Here is a 17,452-nt window from a genome sequence, read left to right on the forward strand (position 1 = left end):
AAAGCAATGTACAGATTCAATGCAATCCCTATCAAACTACCACTGGCATTTTTCACAGAACTAGAACAAAAAATTTCACAATTTGTATGGAAACACAAAAGACCCCGAATAGCCAAAGCAATCTTGAGAAAGAAAAATGGAGCTGGAGGAATCAGGCTCCCGGACTTCAGACTATACTACAAAGTTACAGTAATCAAGACAGTATGGTACTGGCACAAAAACAGAAATATGGATAAATGGAACAGGATAGAAAGCCCAGAGATAAACCCACACACATATGGTCACCTTATGTTTGATAAAGGAGGCAAGAATATACAATGGAGAAAAGACAGCCTCTTCAATAAGTGGTGCTGGGTAAACTGGACAGCTACATGTAAAAGAATGAAATTAGACACTCCCTAACACCATACACAAAAATAAACTCAAAATGGATTAAGGACCTAAACGTAAGGTCAGACACTATAAAACTCTTACAGAAAAACATAGGAAGAACACTCTATGACATAAACCACAGGAAGATCCTTTTTGACCCATCTCCTAGAGAAATGGAAATGAAAACAAAAATAAACAAATGGGACCTAATGAAACTTAAAAGCTTTTGCACAGGAAAGGAAACCATAAACAAGACAAAAGACAACCCTCAGAATGGGCGAAAATGTTTGCAAATGAATCAACAGACAAAGGATTAATCTCCAAAATTTACAAGCAGTGCATGCAGCTCAATATGATGAAAACAAACAACCCAATCCAAAAATGTGCAGAAGACCTAAATAGACATTTCTCCAAAGAAGATATACAGGTTGCCAACAAACACATGAAAGAATGCTCAACATCATTAATCATTAGAGAAATGCAAATCAAAACTACCGTGAGGTGTCACCTCACACCGGTCAGAATGGCCATCATCAAAAAATCTAGAAACAATAAATTCTGGAGAGGGTGTGGAGAAAAGGGAACCCTCTTGCACTGTTGGTGGGAATGTAAATTGAAACAGTCACTATGGAGAACAGTATGGAGGTTCCTTAAAAAACCTAAAAATAGAACTACCATATGACCCAGCAATCCCACTACTGGGCATATACCTTGAGAAAACCATAATTCAAAAAGAGTCATGTACCACAATGTTCACTGCTGCTCTATTTACAATAGCCAGGACATGAGAGTAACCTAAGTGTCCATCTACAGATGAATGGATAAAGAAGATATGGCACATATATACAATGGAATATTACTCAGCCATAAAAAGAAGCGAAATTGAGTTATTTATAGTGAGGTAGATGGACCTAGAGTGTCATACAGAGTGAAGTAAGTCAGAAAGAGAAAAACAAATACCATATATATAGAATCTAAAAGTAAAATAAAATAAAAAGGTTCTGAGGCACCTAGGGGCAGGACAGGAATAAAGACACAGACGTAGAGAGTGGACTTGAGAACATGGGGAGGGGCAAGTGTAAGCTGGGATGAAGTCAGAGGGTCGCATGGACATATATACACTACCAAATTTAAAATAGATAGCTAGTGGGAAGCAGATGCATAGCACAGGGAGATCAGCTCGGTGCTTTGCGTCCACCTAGAGGGATTGGATAGGGAGGGTGGGAGGGAGACACAAGAGGGAGGAGAAATGGGGATATATGTATATGTATAGCTAATTCACTTTGATATAAAGCAGAAACTAACACACCATTGTAAAGCAATTATACTTCAATAAAGATGTTAAAAAAAAAGGGATATGGAAAAAAAAATTAAAAAAGAGAATGAGAGTTGAAAATATCCTACTCACGGGACATCTGAGAAAATTAAACTGTGAATAGGAGACCAAGTGGAGAAACCATAAATAAACAAAGGAATTCTCCCAGTTACATGGTGAAAGTAGGAAAGGAACACAGGAAAGGGGACAAGGCAAGTAAAACCCCTGTAAATAAAACCCAGGGGTTGGGAGGAGAGCCAGTTTTATAACAAGTTCTGGAAAAAAAAAGATACAGAAATCAATCTGCATAAGGTCAGAGCTATCTGAGACTTGGGATGCAACACAGAAAACTCTAACAGTGGAAAGGAAGCTGTATTACTGGAGAGAAAGTATAGAGAAATAGAATGGAGTTGGGACTCTTTAAAGAAAAGAAAAGCAGGTAAGAAGGAAAACAAGCAAGCTGTTAGTTGAGAAGCCAAGAGAAAAAAATGAAACTTGCAAAGAAGCTTTCTTTTCATCCTCTGTGGATTGTTCTGTGCATACCGGGCACCTGGGTCTTTAAGGGCTGTGCTTAAACCATAGTCTGAACTCAAACTCTTGGAGGATTTTATCCAATAACTAAACTCATGATTTGCCTGAGGCAGGAGGTAACTCAACAGGGTTTAAAGAGAAGCCAGTGATAAATTTCACTAACAACAGCAACAACACACTTACCTGTTTAAAATATTTTAGTGAGTACTGATACATGGGATCTATTTCCGAGAGGCTCGCGATAACAAAGTACATAGTAGAGCCTTGAGTGGCCACTGGACGATACTTCTCACGAGCAGTGTTTATCATCTGTTCAGTGGACTCTGCTTCCTTCAGCCTGATTTTAATGGCACCGGAAGTGATCTGAATAAACACAAGAAAACAAGTTCTTAAGGATCTGTTTCCAAAAAATGGTGGGATTTTTGGAACATATCCAGTTAGGTCTAGGAAGGAAAGAAGGAGATGAGGAATTTGTGATTATAATAAGGGGACCCCCAGACAGATGACTGAGTCTCAGGACTCAATGACATTCTTCTGGCCGAGCTGACCTCCTTTCCAGGCAGAGTTAGGGATGGGCAAATGGAAATAGGCAACACAAGGAGCCCAGGAAGAAGTGGAGCAGAACTTCTCTGAGCCTGGAGCCTGGATAACTTCTGACATGGAAACTCTAACACCCAGTTGCTCCCCAGTTTCCTTGTCCTCAAATGATTCTGGGCTCCCATAATAAAAGGAGGTGTGAAGGGAGAAGGGACACCCATGAAACTGCCCACAAGAGGCAGGTGGAGAGAGGCTGGAAGGAAGTGGTACCACATCCCACTCTCGAATAACAAGCAAGTCTAACGTTCTCTCTCTTTTCCTGGCATCTCAGGTGTAGACAGGGAAACTCAAGGGTAGAAGCTGTCATTTGTGAAGGGTTGTAAAATGTAAGTAATTTGGAGATGTTTACAAGGTGTGTTGCTGTTCTTTTGGTTTTCTGTCTTTTGGGTTTGTGGTTCTGGGGAGCCTTCTGGCTAGTAGGCTTTCTAAGATACCTTTCTCTGTCTCCCTCAGTCTCTCTGTCTTTCCCTATGGCTGTCTGTCCTTGCTCTCCCCCTCCCCCTCATCTTCTTCGGGTGTGGACATCCCTAGGTTGGGAGATCCTCTGTCTCAAGGAAGTCACAGGGTCTAGGGCACGGACTGTGAACAATCACTATGGGCTCGCTGGTCAGTTTTTGCACTATTGAAGGGGATCATCGGGTTCCTGTCTAGAGCCACACTGCCCACTGGAAATATAATGTGAGCCACGAATACAATTCTAACTTTTCTAACTTAAAGTAAAAAGAAACAAGTAAAATGAATTTTTACAATATATTTAACCCAATATAATCTAATCTATCTTGATATATATCAATATATAATCAACATAAAAATTTATTGAGATACTTTTACATTTTGGGGGATTAAGTCTTGGACATCTGGTGTGTATTTTACACTAACAACACACCTCAGTTCAGACTAGCCACATTTCAAGGGCTCAACAGCTGCACGTGGCTAGTGGCTAAGTCTATCTAGACTGTCCTCCCCAGCCCACTAATGGGGGTGGGGAGGGACTTGGTGCAGAAGCTGTGCCCCGGAATCAGAGGTTCACATTCTCCCCATGTTGACCCCTTAGGAACCTGAGGAGGCACGAAAGGGTAGAATTGAGTGAGAAACACCAGTCTCAATACTGGACTCAACTAAAGTCTTTACATCTGAGTAGAAAAAGGGAGGTTGACATGGGAGCAGTTGAATTATGGAGATCTACCCACAAACAATGCTTTATTCCCTGGTGAGCACAGGCCCTGATAATGCAGAACCCAGGGCTAAAGAGAAAGCAAAGTGAACCATTTTCTTCTTTTGGCCAGAGAATATTAGAAGACTATACACCTCAGTTGAGTTTAGTAACTACTTATAGACATTATGTCCTAGAGACTTGAGGCTTCCATAGTGGTGAGGGAAGATAGACCTAGTTTTAAATGAGGGCTCTGGGAATTTAGGGGAGTATGAACTATAGGCAGGAAGTGGCAGGAAATGCAGCCCAGGAGCAATCAGTCCTGTCTCTACTCTACAGAAAGGACCTCTTCAAGGTAAATACTTGCAAACAGAAACTAGTTGACAGATAAAGATGGCAGTCACAATACATGTACCTTTACTCCCTACTGAAACCATGACAGAGTTATAGTGAAGGGATTTTTAAAAAACACTGCAAATCCACAAAAATGGGAGGAACGGAAGAGGAAATAGCAGACAGAAGGGTGGTAACAACTTAGCAGACCCAGGAAAATGAGTTTCTGAGCTGGCAAAGGGGAAAGCCAAGAACTCATACAATTTGTAAAATAGATTCTTGCTGCATGGAACTTAACAACTTAACAGAAGAGAAAAGACATGTAATTGGATAGCTATGACATAAGGTAAACAGTGACAAGTGCTGTATTAGAGGTGCAGATAAGGTGTCAGGTGTTCCAAGAAGGAAGCCATTCATTCCAGCTGGGAAAACCCAGGGAAGCTTCCTGAAGTGGGGTGACATTAATATGTGTATGTAATTGTGTCGTTCCTTTCAACTTATATCTTGTCCCAGTTCTTTATGTGACATGCTTTGTTTGAAAAATGCAGACAAGAAGAGCAGTTGTTACATTTTATCTACCTTTCCTTTGGGTGGTGAGGGGCCTGCTAGCCAGGCACGTTATTGTGTCTGCCCCGGCAGCTCAGGGGTGGCTACTGCTCTTGCTTTAAAAGACTCTGCAGGTTAACACAGGGAGATCACCTCCATGCTTTGTGACCACCTAGAGGGGTGGGATAGGGAGGGTGGGAGGGAGATGCAAGAGGGAGGGGATATGGGGACATATGTATACGTATAGCTGATTTACTTTGTTATACAACAGAAACTAACACAACATTGTAAAGCAATTATACTCTAGCTGCGGTGAGCAGGGGCTACTCTTCGTTGTGGTGCACAGGCTTCTCAGTGCAGTGGCTTCTCGTTACAGAGCATGGGCTCTAGGCGCGTAAGCTTCAGTAGTTGTGGCTCGCAGGCTCTAGAGCGCAGGCTCAGTAGTTGTGGCGCACGGGCTTAGCTGCTCCGCGGCACGTGGGATCTTCCCAGACCTGGGCTCGAACCAGTGTCCCCTGCGTTGGCAGGCAGATTCTCAACCACTGCGCCATCAGGGAAGCCCAAATTAACACACTTTCTATAAATAATAAAAATATTTTACTTGCCTTTGAGTCCTGGAGTGTGTCAATAAGTTCTTCATTGTCCAGAATGTTTCCCTCAGATGTGAAGAGCATTCTCAGGATTTTCTCTTCGATAGCTTTCAGCTGGGTTTTGTCAGCATTGATCCTCACAATGAGCTCAATCCTTTGTTCTTCCAACTCAGGCTTCTCAAGCCGCACGACATCACTGATGCCAAAGTGATGAGACCTAAATTAGGTCTTTGTCGGGGCCCTGAAGTTTCTTCTATGTTTCTTTTCCTATTTCTCATTGTTCTTATCCTGAATACTACTTAGCTGAATACTAATGCTACCAGCCACATCCTCATGCACAAGGCCCTCTTTTGCTGGGTGTCCCAGTGGCTATTCAAAGCACTATGTATAAGCTCTGATTATTTATCTTGTATTTCAGAGAACTGCACCCCACAGCTCCCATGGCTTCTTCTCATCTTCTCTTAGGAAAACCTGCTCAGTGCTTGATGTCTTCTAGTCATTCAATTTCTCTTTCTAATGGTTGCTTGTGCCAAGCTGAAATGGTGCCTGGAACGTTCTTTCCAACCTGACATGGGAGACTCTGAAATTCCATCACCTCCATGAAGTGATTCTTGGTCACACCTAAAAAAGGTGCTTTACCTCTAGCCTCTCCCATTTAAACATGCGAACTTACGGCTCCCCTCACTTGTTCTTTCATCATTTGCTCCCATCCTCTATTTGCGAGCTAATCTTTTTCTTAGTCAAAATTTCTAAACAAAATATTAGGAAACCTTTGCCCCCCCCCCTTTCTTTTACCTTAACAACTGATCCTCCAGACCTGATTTGGTTACAGTGAAATTGATGATGGTAACTTTGATGCACACCTAGAAGAGAAGCATAGAGTAATCAGTTCAGACTAATAAAGTAGGAACTGCTTTCTTTATTAGAATAGGGATCATTAGTACCCAGCTGGATGTATCCTGGGTCTAATGGTGAACTCACTGCCCCCCCCCCCCCACACAGCAAGCAATAAAATCCTAGTCTCACAAAATTATAATGTGATTTTCCCTGCTGCCATGAGTGATAATCTTGTTTCTCAAATGCCACTGTTTTAAGGAAAGGTGAGCCAGTGAAGGGTTAGAAAGAAGCAGGGATCAAATGCTAGCTGTACCCTTCAGTGTATGTAGGATGTGGGACAAGCCAGTCCATTCTGAGCTTCAGGTCCTGATCCTTAAAAATTGGAAAAATAGGAAAAATGCATAGGGTATTTGTGAGGACTAAATATGCTAATAAAAATCACTTAGTTATAGAGACTTTCACTTAGTTTGTCTTTGTTAAAAAGATGATCTTATTAATAATACATAGAGCTTTACATACTTTGTCTCATCATACTATTTTTATGAAAAAATGTTACTATAATATTCTGATGTTATTGAATAAGTCAACAGCAAAAATCACAAATATAATAAGAGTGTTTGAATGTCATATATTTTATACACACTATTCTTTTCTTAAATTATTTATTTATTTGGCTGTGTTGGGTCTTAGTTGTGGCATGTGGGACATTTGTCGCAGCATGCGGAATCTTTCGTTGTGGCGCGTGGACTCCAGAGCGCGCAGGCTCGGTAGTTGTGGTGTAGGCTTAGTTTTTCCCACGGCATGTGGGATCTTAGTTCCCCAACCAGGGATCGAACCTGCATCCCCTGCATTGGAAGGCAGATTCTTAACCACTGGACCACCAGGGAAGTCCGTATACACATTATTCTTTAAAATTTTTATTTTATTTTATTGAGGTATAGTTGATTTACAATGTTGTGTTAGTTTCTGCTGTACAGCAAAGTGATTCAGTTATACATATACATACTTTTAAAATATTCTTTACCATTATGGTTTATCACAGGATATTGAATATAGTTCCCTGTGCTATACAGTAGGACCTTGTTTTTTATCTACACACATTATTTTTATTTAATCTTCATAAACAAATCCTTGAAGTGGCCTTTGTCTCCACTTTATAGTTGATTGACTCGAGGATCCAAGAAATGGAATAATTTACCTGCAGTCACAGAGCTGGGATTGGGGAGGTGTGTGATGTTCCCTCTCAAAAGTTAAATAAAGTGAGAAATCAAAGGCTGTGAGTCAGCACACGGGTCACTTTTCTCAACTCTAAAAGGGAACTTGGGATATGAGCTCTGGCAGCAGCTGTGTAATTAAACTGCTTGAGGTCGACAAGGAAAACCCTGACCTAGGCTTTTAATATCAGTAGCATTTCCCTCATTTTATGCAAGAAATGTGTCAATTTCATTCAACCAGAACACATCTAGGGAAGACAGACAGCTATGAGGAATTCAGTAACTAAAATGAAATGACACTCTTTGGAATGCTGTATCCCAAGATGATTTTTAGTGGAGGATGGAGGACTGAAGTTCTGATTGAAGTCCCTTTCCTCACTGCTTGGGCCCCATTAGAGAACGGGAGGCCCGCGGGGCAGGGAAGACCCCGCAGAGTGAGTGGCTGTGCCTGGACCAGAGTCTGCAGCGGGCTTTGCTGGGGTAGAGCTGCCCCTCTGTGCTCCCTGCGGGAAGGGAGAAAGGGGTCCCAGCTGTCTTCATTTCTGTTACAACTGCCTTGGGCTCTGCAGCACAAGAGTAGGGCTTCTTCTGGATCTTACTGTGGTTCAGACACCTGTGTATGGATGTGGGCTTCACACAGCTCCCTTCAAATAGTCTGAGAGCATGAGGAAGGGGAAGGGACAAGATGCCCCTTCCCCAGAACTCTAAGTACAGACACTGGACGTTAGAATCATGATTCTCCAATGTTGGTGGTCACCAGAATTCTTAAGCAGGCTGTCTGCTAGGCACCTGCACACTTAGACACTGACAGGTACCCCCTCCCCCAGAGGCTCTCTTAGGCTCTGATTCATTTCTCAGAGGGGAAATAAGAGGGGACAAATGGCCTTGTTCTGAGGAGAGAGAAGAATGATTAGAAGGGAGTGGTGTCCCGTGTCCCGAGGAGCGGCTGGCGACCTGGGAGAACAAGGCATGAGCCGAAAAGGAGCACAGGGGAGTGAGACAGGGCGGGGCCTGGGGGCCAAGCGGGGAGGGGTTTGAGTTCCAACCAGAAGGTGAGCCGAAGGGTGACTGGAATCAGGGTCAGGACTCAGAAGAGAAGCGCGTGGAGGATGGTGGGAGGAGGGGTGTGGCAGAGGGGAAGAGGTGGGAGACCCATCACACCATTAAAACCCTCTCAGGCCGGCAGCTCGTACCTCAGGCAGGTAGTGAGGGTTTGGCAATTTGGTCGTCATATAGAACCTGAAGTTTTTATCGTAATCAATGTCTGAGTCTCCAAGGCGAATGAGCACTCGTCCACCACTGATGAAAGTCTGTTTCAAAAGGACGGGTTCCAGAGCTGGATCCAGGATCTCTCTAAGCTTAAACATCAAAACAAAAATATAAAAAACAAGTCATTAAATGGATGGCAGCAACTTTTCCAAATTTCTTGGGCCTTAGACTTTACTCTCAATGGGCAATTTTTCTGTGACCTTATGGATATTTCTTAAACTCCTCTCACTACCTCTAACAGTGTACATTTTCCAGGGATTGTTTCATCGATACTCTAAAGAGATAAGAGCATAGGAAGGACATATATTTATTTGGACTAAACTTACACACGATTCGGCCCCAAGAGAAAGCAGCTAAGAAAGAAGAGCCCACAGGGTGGTCCTTGAACAGACCCCAGACAAAGGAAGCTCTGTTCACCTTCATGGTTTTTCTAAGTCAGGAGCTGCAGTCTCCAGCTTGCAGGCCTATCTGGTCCTCTGGGGCCTGTTTTTGTATAGCTCTTGAGCTAAGAATGTTTTTTACCTTTTTAAAGGGTTGTCAAACAAAGCCCCCAAACTAAACAAAACAAAGAAGAATATTTGTTCAGAGAATATTTGTACAGAGACTGTATGTGACCTGAAAAACCTAAAATATCTGGCTCTTTATAGAAGTTTGTGGATCTCTATTCTACATGACAGCAATTTTTTTCCCCCCAAAGCAAATCTGATTTTTGGTAAGAACCTGGGCATGCACACATTGCCAACAGACCCCATGACGAACATCTTTGTACAGCATGTATGTGAGGGGGGCCCTGTCAAAATTTGATGTAATCAATAATTCACAAATCCATTTCATATTGTGATATGGTACCCAAGCATGCAAATTCTTAAAACAAAAGTCTATGAGATAAGGTTTCCCTTACTATCCACGATACAATTTTGTGCTTTTTAAAGTCTATTCTACGACACATCCCGTGTGGAAGAAGTAGACTAAGCTCTACCTGAGGATTACGTGGCTACGTGTTCAACACTCTGTCTCCATTTCCTCTGATAATATGTTTTCAAGTATTTCTTTATTTTTGTTAACATTTAAAAATCTGTATGGCATGACAACTACTTAAGGGGAAGATAAGATTTCTTTCTACTAAGTGAGATACTGTGATACTTTAGGCACTAAAACAGAGCTAGTTTTTCTTTTCTAGTTTCATTTGGTAGTGTATATAAGCCCATGCCACTCTCTCACTTTGTCCCAGCTTACCCTTCCCCCTCCCCATATCCTCAAGTCCATTCTCTAGTAGGTCTGCGTCTTTATTCCCCTCTTGCCCCTAGGTTCTTCATGACCATTTTTTTTTTTTTTTAGATTCCATGTATATGTGTTAGCATACGGTATTTGTTTTTCTCTTTCTGACTTCCTTCACTCCGTATGACAGACTCTAGGTCCATCCACCTCACTACAAATAACTCAGTTTCGTTTCTTTTTATGGCTGAGTAATATTCCAATGTATATATGTGCCACATCTTTATCCATTCATCTGTTGATGGACACTTAGGTTGCTTCCATGTCTTGGCTATTGTAAATAGAGCTTCAATGAACATTGTGGTACATGACTCTTTTTGAATTATGGTTTTCTCAGGGTATATGCCCAGTAACTCTTCCAAAATATAGCAGAGGGAGGTACACTCCCAAACTCATTCTACGAGGCCACCATCACCCTGATACCAAAACCAGACAAAGATGTCACAAAGAAAGAAAACTACAGGCCAATATCACTGATGAACATAGATGCAAAAATCCTCAACAAAATACTAGCAAACAGAATCCAATAGCACATTAAAAGGATCATACACCATGATCAAGTGAGGTTTATCCCAGGAATCCAAGGGTTCTTCAATATATGCAAATCAATCAACGTGATACACTATATTAACAAATTGAAGGAGAAAAACCATATGATCATCTCAATAGATGCAGAGAATTCAACACCCATTTATGATAAAAACCCTGCAGAAAGTAGGCATAGAGGGAACTTACCTCAACATAATAAAGGCCATATATGACAAATCCACAGCCAACATCGTTCTCAATGGTGAAAAACTGAAACCATTTCCACTAAGATCAGGAAAAAGACAAGGTTGCCCACTCTCAGCACTCTTATTCAACATAGTTTTGGAAGTTTTAGCCACAGAAATCAGAGAAGAAAAAGAAATAAAAGGAATCCAAATTGGAAAAGGAGAAGTAAAGCTGTCACTGTTTGCAGATGACATGATACTATACATAGAGAATCCTAAAGATGCTACCAGAAAACTACTAGAGCTAATCAATGAATCTGGTAGAGTAGCAGGATACAAAATTAACGCACAGAAATCTCTTGCATTCCTATACACTAATGATGAAAAATCTGAAAGTGAAATTAAGAAAATACTCCCATTTACCATTGCAACAAAAAGAATAAAATATCTAGAAATAAACCTACATAAGGAGACAAAAGACCTGTATGAAATGTAGTGCTTAAGTCACATTCTGCTTTACAAGTTGTTACAAATACAGGTGAATTAAAAACAAACAAGCAGAAGTCTATTCTATTTCATTAAAAAATGCTGAATGAGGTCGATTAACTCGATTTCACACCCATGAATGGGTGGAGACAAAGTCTGAAAATACCACCCCACAAATGTAGAAAGCAGCTAGGTGTACAATCCGAATGACACCAAGTCACAGAAAGCAGGAAAGTGTCCTCTTTCAGTCCCCTTTCAGTCAGAGTGTCCTCTTTCTGGCCCCGCTCTAACCAGGGCCCTACTCCCCACTCCCAAGAGCACGCTGCTACAGCTAAGAGGCTCTGCTCTCCAGGGGTAGAATGTCACAGAAAGTCTTTTGTCCATTGCCGTGAGAAAAGAAATTCCCTCAGGACCTCCTGTGTCACGACGTAAACTGGGGTTTAAGAATCCAGTTAGGGGACTTCCCTGGTGGCACAGCGGCTTAGAATCCGCCTTCCAATGCAGGGGATGCAGGTTCGATCCCTGGCCAGGGAACTAAGACCCCACATACTGTGGGGCAACTAAGCCGGTGTGCTCTAGAGCCCGTGCGCCACAACTAGAGAAAAGCCTGAGCACCACAATGAAGATCTTGGGTGCTGCAAATAAGACCCGATGCAGCCAAATAAATAAATGGTCCACATTAGAAAAAAAAAAAAAAAAGAAACTAGTTTGGGGCTAACATAACTGGGCCGAGGATTTTTGGAGACCTCACTCTCTCCTGTAACTTCAGGGTTTGAATGGGGGCCTGGGACGCATTACAGAACTTTGCCCATTTTGGTCAAGGCCACAAGCCACACATGGAAGCTTCCTGTGCTTTTTTGTAGCTTGAGCTGGGAGCATGGTAACTTGCTGTGGATTTTCTAGATGGTCAAGGCTGCTCAGACGGTATACTTAACCTTTCTGTGCCTCAGTTTCCTCATCACACCTTGTAAGGTTGCAGTGTGAATTAAAGAGTTAATATACATTAAATACCAACAACAGAGTCTGGCATGCAGTGAGCACTCAGTGAGTGGTAGCTGTTGCTAATATTACTGATTATTCTAGGCACCATGCCAGGGCTGCAGCTAAGCTGCCCCAGGTCCGCAGTCTTTTCTGGACTTCTCGCCATTCTGTTGCAGCAGAGATCCTTCTAGACACGGTTACACTGAGGCTGAGCTCACAGTGTTCAATTACTCATCCTTCTCATAAAATAGAATGGGAAATTAGGGAAATAAACCATAATTATTACCCAGTTTCTTTTGTGCCCAAGGCCATTGTAAATGCTGTCCCCTTTGCCTGGAAAGCCCATCTCTCTGAGCTCCTCCCATGGCGAGCTCATCACGTAGGTCACAGCTTAAATGTTACCACCTGTAGCCATGCATCTACTTTAGCTCCCCGCACCCCTTTATAGGCTATGTCAGCACTGGGCTTGTCCCTTCAAAGCCCCTACTGCAAGTTCTCTTCCTCCCTTTCTGTCTCATTTCCTCTCTCTTTTCTCTGGTTATTATCTCTGTCCCCAACTAGATCGTAAACTACTAAGGGCAAGAACCGCATCTGTACTGTTTGCCATTAATTCTCAAACCATGTGTGTTGAATGAATGAACAGTTTCAAAAACATCACTCTTGGAGTGACTCTGAGGAAATAAAGCATGTAGACTCAACAAACATCAATTTTTTTAAAATAAAAGTTTATATCATACCCCTTAATCTAATTCTGACTTTACGTCTAAGTGGAAAATAATGTTTATGCCCTTTGGGGTGTTTTACTGGCTTCACATCACTGGTGCGAGGAGATACTCCCTGATGACACTGCTGCTTTGAGTTTTCGGGGCCGCTAACGATCAAGAGCCACACGAGGCCTGAGAATCAGCAGTGTTAGAAAACAGAGCCCATCCCACTTAACACCAAAGGCATATCTTCCAAATATTCGATCAATCACAGACTGCTCCCCATGCGAGAGTGTATTGTTTAAGGAGAAAAGCAATTGGTTTGACCAGCTAGAAAAGTGCACTGACTGGGGTCTTTAGTGTGAGGCAGACATGGCCTGTATAGGATTCCAGATGCGATCTGAAGGTTGGAAACTAAGAAAAGAAAAGTAAAAAGCAAACCTCTTCCAGTAAGACGGGTAAACCAAGTCGGATTGAATTTTCCAGTGTGCGTAAGAAATTACTATCCGTGAGTTTAATGACCTTTAAATCATTTTTGCTTTCTTTGTTTCTTATCCAACGGTTTGCCTGTATGAGAAAGCACAAAGCAGGATGTTTACTTTCGAGTTTGTAAAAAAAGTGGAAGTTTTTAAACTTTAGAAATTTTGTTCAATCTAGAAACAAGTTTGAAAGATAAGAAAAAAAAAATATACCACTCCCACTGCAAATAAAAATACCTTTTAAATCTAACGTTTGGGATTCTTGCTTTTGTTCAAATTTGGGTCAAATGAAGAAAAGACCCATCTAGGAAAAAAGCTCACACTTAAGGTGTTCAAGCTTGTCTCCCTTGCTTTCAAATGGATTCCTTTTTCTAAACCCCATTTAGAACAATTGATCCATGGACTTAAGTTCAGATAATGGGATTCTGTATATTCCAGGCAGGCTTGCCCTAAAATTCATCACACCTTGACTTCATTCTCACTCCTTAGACCTCTTAGGAACAAAGAACAAGGACAGGAATGAATTTCTCCTCCCACAGAAAACAAATAGTCAACCTCCTAAACAAACCCAATCAATATCAAGTGTGCAGACCCCTACGTTCATGGCAGCACTTCTCACAATAGCCAAGGCATGGAAACAACCTAAATGTCCATCGACAGATGAATGGATAAAGAAGATGTGGTACATATATATGATGGAATATTACTCAGCCACAAAAAAGAGCAAAATAATGTCATTTGAAGCAACATGTATGGACCTAGAGATTATCATACTAAGTGAAGTAAGTCAGAAAGAGAAAGACAAATACTATATGATATCACTTATATGTGGAATATAAAATATGACACAAATGAACTTATCTATGAAACAGAAACAGACTTGTGGTTGCCAAGGGGGAGGAGAGGTGGGGGAAGGAAGGACTGGGAGTTTGGGATTAGCAGATGCAAACTATTATATATAGAATGGATAAGCAACAAGGTCCTACTGTATAGCACAAGGAATTATATTCAATATCCTGTGATAAACCATAATGGAAATGAATATGAAAAAGAATGTATATATATGTGTGTATACACACACACACACACACACACACACACACACACACACACATATGGATAACTGAATCACTTTGCTGTACAGCAGAAATTAACACAGCACTGTAAATCAACTACACTTCAATAAAAATATTTTTACAAAATCAAGTGTTTAGAGCACTTGGACTCCTCTCTTTTTACTTTCTACCTCCACAAAATGAGGGACGTGGACTAGAAGACAGCTCAACTCCCTTCTAGGTCTAAATGTCCAAGATTCTTACAAGTACGTTAAAGTCCACTTTTAGAATTTGTAATAGTGCAATATTAAGCAGAGTTAATAGGCTGCTCTTTATCTGAAGCGCTGGTTACACACCTGATCTTGGGGATCAATCATCAAAGGCCACCGTCTCCCTTGAGTGACCAGAATGCCATTTTCCGTTGATATCAGGTCACGGGGCAGCCCATCTGTGTTCCACTGCCGTATTTCGTAGGGATCGCCAAGAGTGTTAATGAGACTGAAGGCAGGATTGATTGGGATCTCTAGAGACTGACAGTCCTGGATCCAACACTCTATAAGCTGTAGAAGGAGAAAAGCTTGTATAGAGTCAGGAATACTCAGTAAATGAAGATACACACAACAAGTCCTACTTAGGCAGGAGATAGATGGGTCCCGGGGGCAAATGGTTTGAGTTTGTTCCTGTGGACCGATACTCTCAGATGGGAATGACAGGACAGTTGAGAGAGGAGGCTGGGCCCTGCCCAGATAGAAGATACATATTCCTCATTCTTGAAGTCAGGAGACCTCCCCGACTACACATGCACAGAAAGGCTCCTTGGAGGTCAAAAGGGGAGTGAGGTCAACTAATGCTCACTTACCCATAGGCCTCTTCGGTAGAATTCATCTTGGCTAAGAGATGTGGACGCACACATGGGAAATCCTGAGCTATACCAATACATATTTTGAACCAGGCAACTCAAAATGATTGGCCAAAGGAAACCCGGAAGAAATGCCCCATAAAAGTGATTCAAACTGCCATGAGGGCGCGACTCTCCCTGAGCCTGCCCGTGTGTCTATCCACATGTACTGTACTCTTTTTTCCTCCTAGTAAATTACTTGTTTCACTACTTTCTGTCTTTGTGGGAATTCTTTTTCTGCAAAGCCATAGTGTCAGGGCCTTGTCACTGGCCACTGGTCTAGGGGCAAGGATTCAGTGCTCTCACCACCGCGACCCGACCTCAATCGCTGGCCAGGAACGGAAACCCTGCTTCAAGCCGCTGCAGGCCGAGGCCACCCGAGATCACTACCAGACTCCACAGGCATCCTGGCATCAGAGCACAGGACACAAGAAGTGGACTAATAAGAGATCTGGGGGCTAGAACTACGCCGTTAACCAGCTGTGGCTTTGGGCATGTCCCACGCCCTGTCTGGACCTCAGTTTTCTCGTGTAGAAAAGAAAGGGGTTGTCACAGTAGCCTTCACCCACGGGTGTAGGTGGGAGAGTCTGGCAGCACGTGGAGAAGTTGGGAGTTATCACAATGACCAAGGGGGCTACTGGCAATTAGTAAATCGAGCAGAGGGGTGTTAGCATGTCACCTCCTTCAACGAGTGGCACAGTCATGCACACTAGGGAACTGTCTGTCCCCCAAGAGCACCCCTGGCCCCACTGCCCGCTTGGCATCAGATGATCCCTGAGCTCCTATAGAATCTGTATGAGTCCTATACCAACCAGGTTTTATTACTCAAGGACAGGGATAAACATTTTTAGGAAGGCATTTCATAAAAGTGGTTTGCAAATATCTCCAAATAATTCAGTTTCCTGCTCTTTCCCATCGTTGAGCCCTTTGTAGCAGGCCCTCACCAATTCAGAACACTTCATCCTCGTTCGATCCTAAGTCGGGAAGACTCCCTGTCTCTTTTTCTTCCTCAGGTTCCTGTGTAAGCAAGCGATGAGTAACTTTCTAAGGCGGGAGAGGAAAAGGGGGATTGTGTTAAGGAAAGCCTAGGGGTAACCATCACTGACTTGGGGGCAGTGGAATGAATACCTAAGGTTCATGGAGAACCTCCCTCTACACTTGGAAAAATGACACACACACACCCCGCCTCCCTCAGTTTCAGCTGCTTCTCACCCCTCCTCACAGAAAGCACGTTTACCCACCGATTGCCTGTACTGGGCTGTGAAGGCCCCATGATAGGCCACGCAAGCTGCTGCTATGAACACATTCCCGATGATGTTCGATATCTCCTCGTTGAATTTCTCGATGCTTTCTTCCCATCGGATTTGCTCGTCTCCTAATGCGGCCGTCAGCTTTCCAGCACGTACCAGACGTGCTTTGGTCAGGGCCATCGTCTTTGCTAGAAAATTTAAAGAAAACCGGGTTATGTTATTCAATATTTGCCTACAGTACAAGAAGTTTGTTCATCTGCTTCTGCTGATAGCAGAATGAGCATGACTTAGCTAATGACATCAATACATCTCTGGGAAACCTCACACCAATTCAGCACTAGTACCCATTTCAGAGCCAAGTCCAAGTTTGCCTCTTCCATGCTGAGAGTTCCTTTTTGATACTCCTTTACTCTGGCTGAAGATAGCGCTCTCTTTCTGCCCATGTGGTATTTATTTTCTGGATCAAATTCATGTGCTGCTCTGTGTTATAATGTAACATTCCCCCCCAAAGCCTTATTCAGATATAGGAGTTGAATATATACAATATACTAATGTTATACTAGAAGGTTAAGGCCATCCATCTAATGCAAATATGCCCTACATACTGGATGGAGGTTGAGACCTGACTGCCGGAAAACGCTTCTTCCTTTTGAAAATCAGGCATTTCCTGACCAGCATAAATTTTACGAGTTACTTACCCAGACTTTCTTTCTCATTCACGCTTTTGTCGTATCCACGTTGTAAGGCGTGTATCTGATCTTCCACGTTTTTTAGTAATGCTTGCTTTTCTCTCAGAGTAGCCATTGTAATATCAAGTTCAGCCTAATAAAATCAAGTAAATAAGAACAGGCCCC

At 42.4% G+C, this 17,452-nt stretch overlaps 1 protein-coding gene across 1 annotated transcript in view; it reads right to left on the reverse strand.

Moving 5' to 3' along the window:
- Nucleotides 1–17,452, reverse strand: part of DNAH6 (dynein axonemal heavy chain 6) — a 292,253-nt gene that overhangs the window by 78,997 nt on the left and 195,804 nt on the right. The window contains exons 53-60 of the mRNA XM_004271618.3: nucleotides 17,297–17,420; nucleotides 16,590–16,786; nucleotides 14,807–15,010; nucleotides 13,358–13,483; nucleotides 8,682–8,846; nucleotides 6,233–6,300; nucleotides 5,453–5,633; nucleotides 2,402–2,581 (exon numbers count right to left, since the gene is read on the reverse strand). Coding sequence (XP_004271666.2) covers nucleotides 2,402–2,581; nucleotides 5,453–5,633; nucleotides 6,233–6,300; nucleotides 8,682–8,846; nucleotides 13,358–13,483; nucleotides 14,807–15,010; nucleotides 16,590–16,786; nucleotides 17,297–17,420 — 1,245 coding nt within the window. The remainder of the gene's footprint in view (nucleotides 1–2,401; nucleotides 2,582–5,452; nucleotides 5,634–6,232; nucleotides 6,301–8,681; nucleotides 8,847–13,357; nucleotides 13,484–14,806; nucleotides 15,011–16,589; nucleotides 16,787–17,296; nucleotides 17,421–17,452) is intronic.

This window comes from Orcinus orca, chromosome 13 (genome assembly GCF_937001465.1).
Source record: "Orcinus orca chromosome 13, mOrcOrc1.1, whole genome shotgun sequence".
NCBI lineage: Eukaryota > Metazoa > Chordata > Mammalia > Artiodactyla > Delphinidae > Orcinus > Orcinus orca.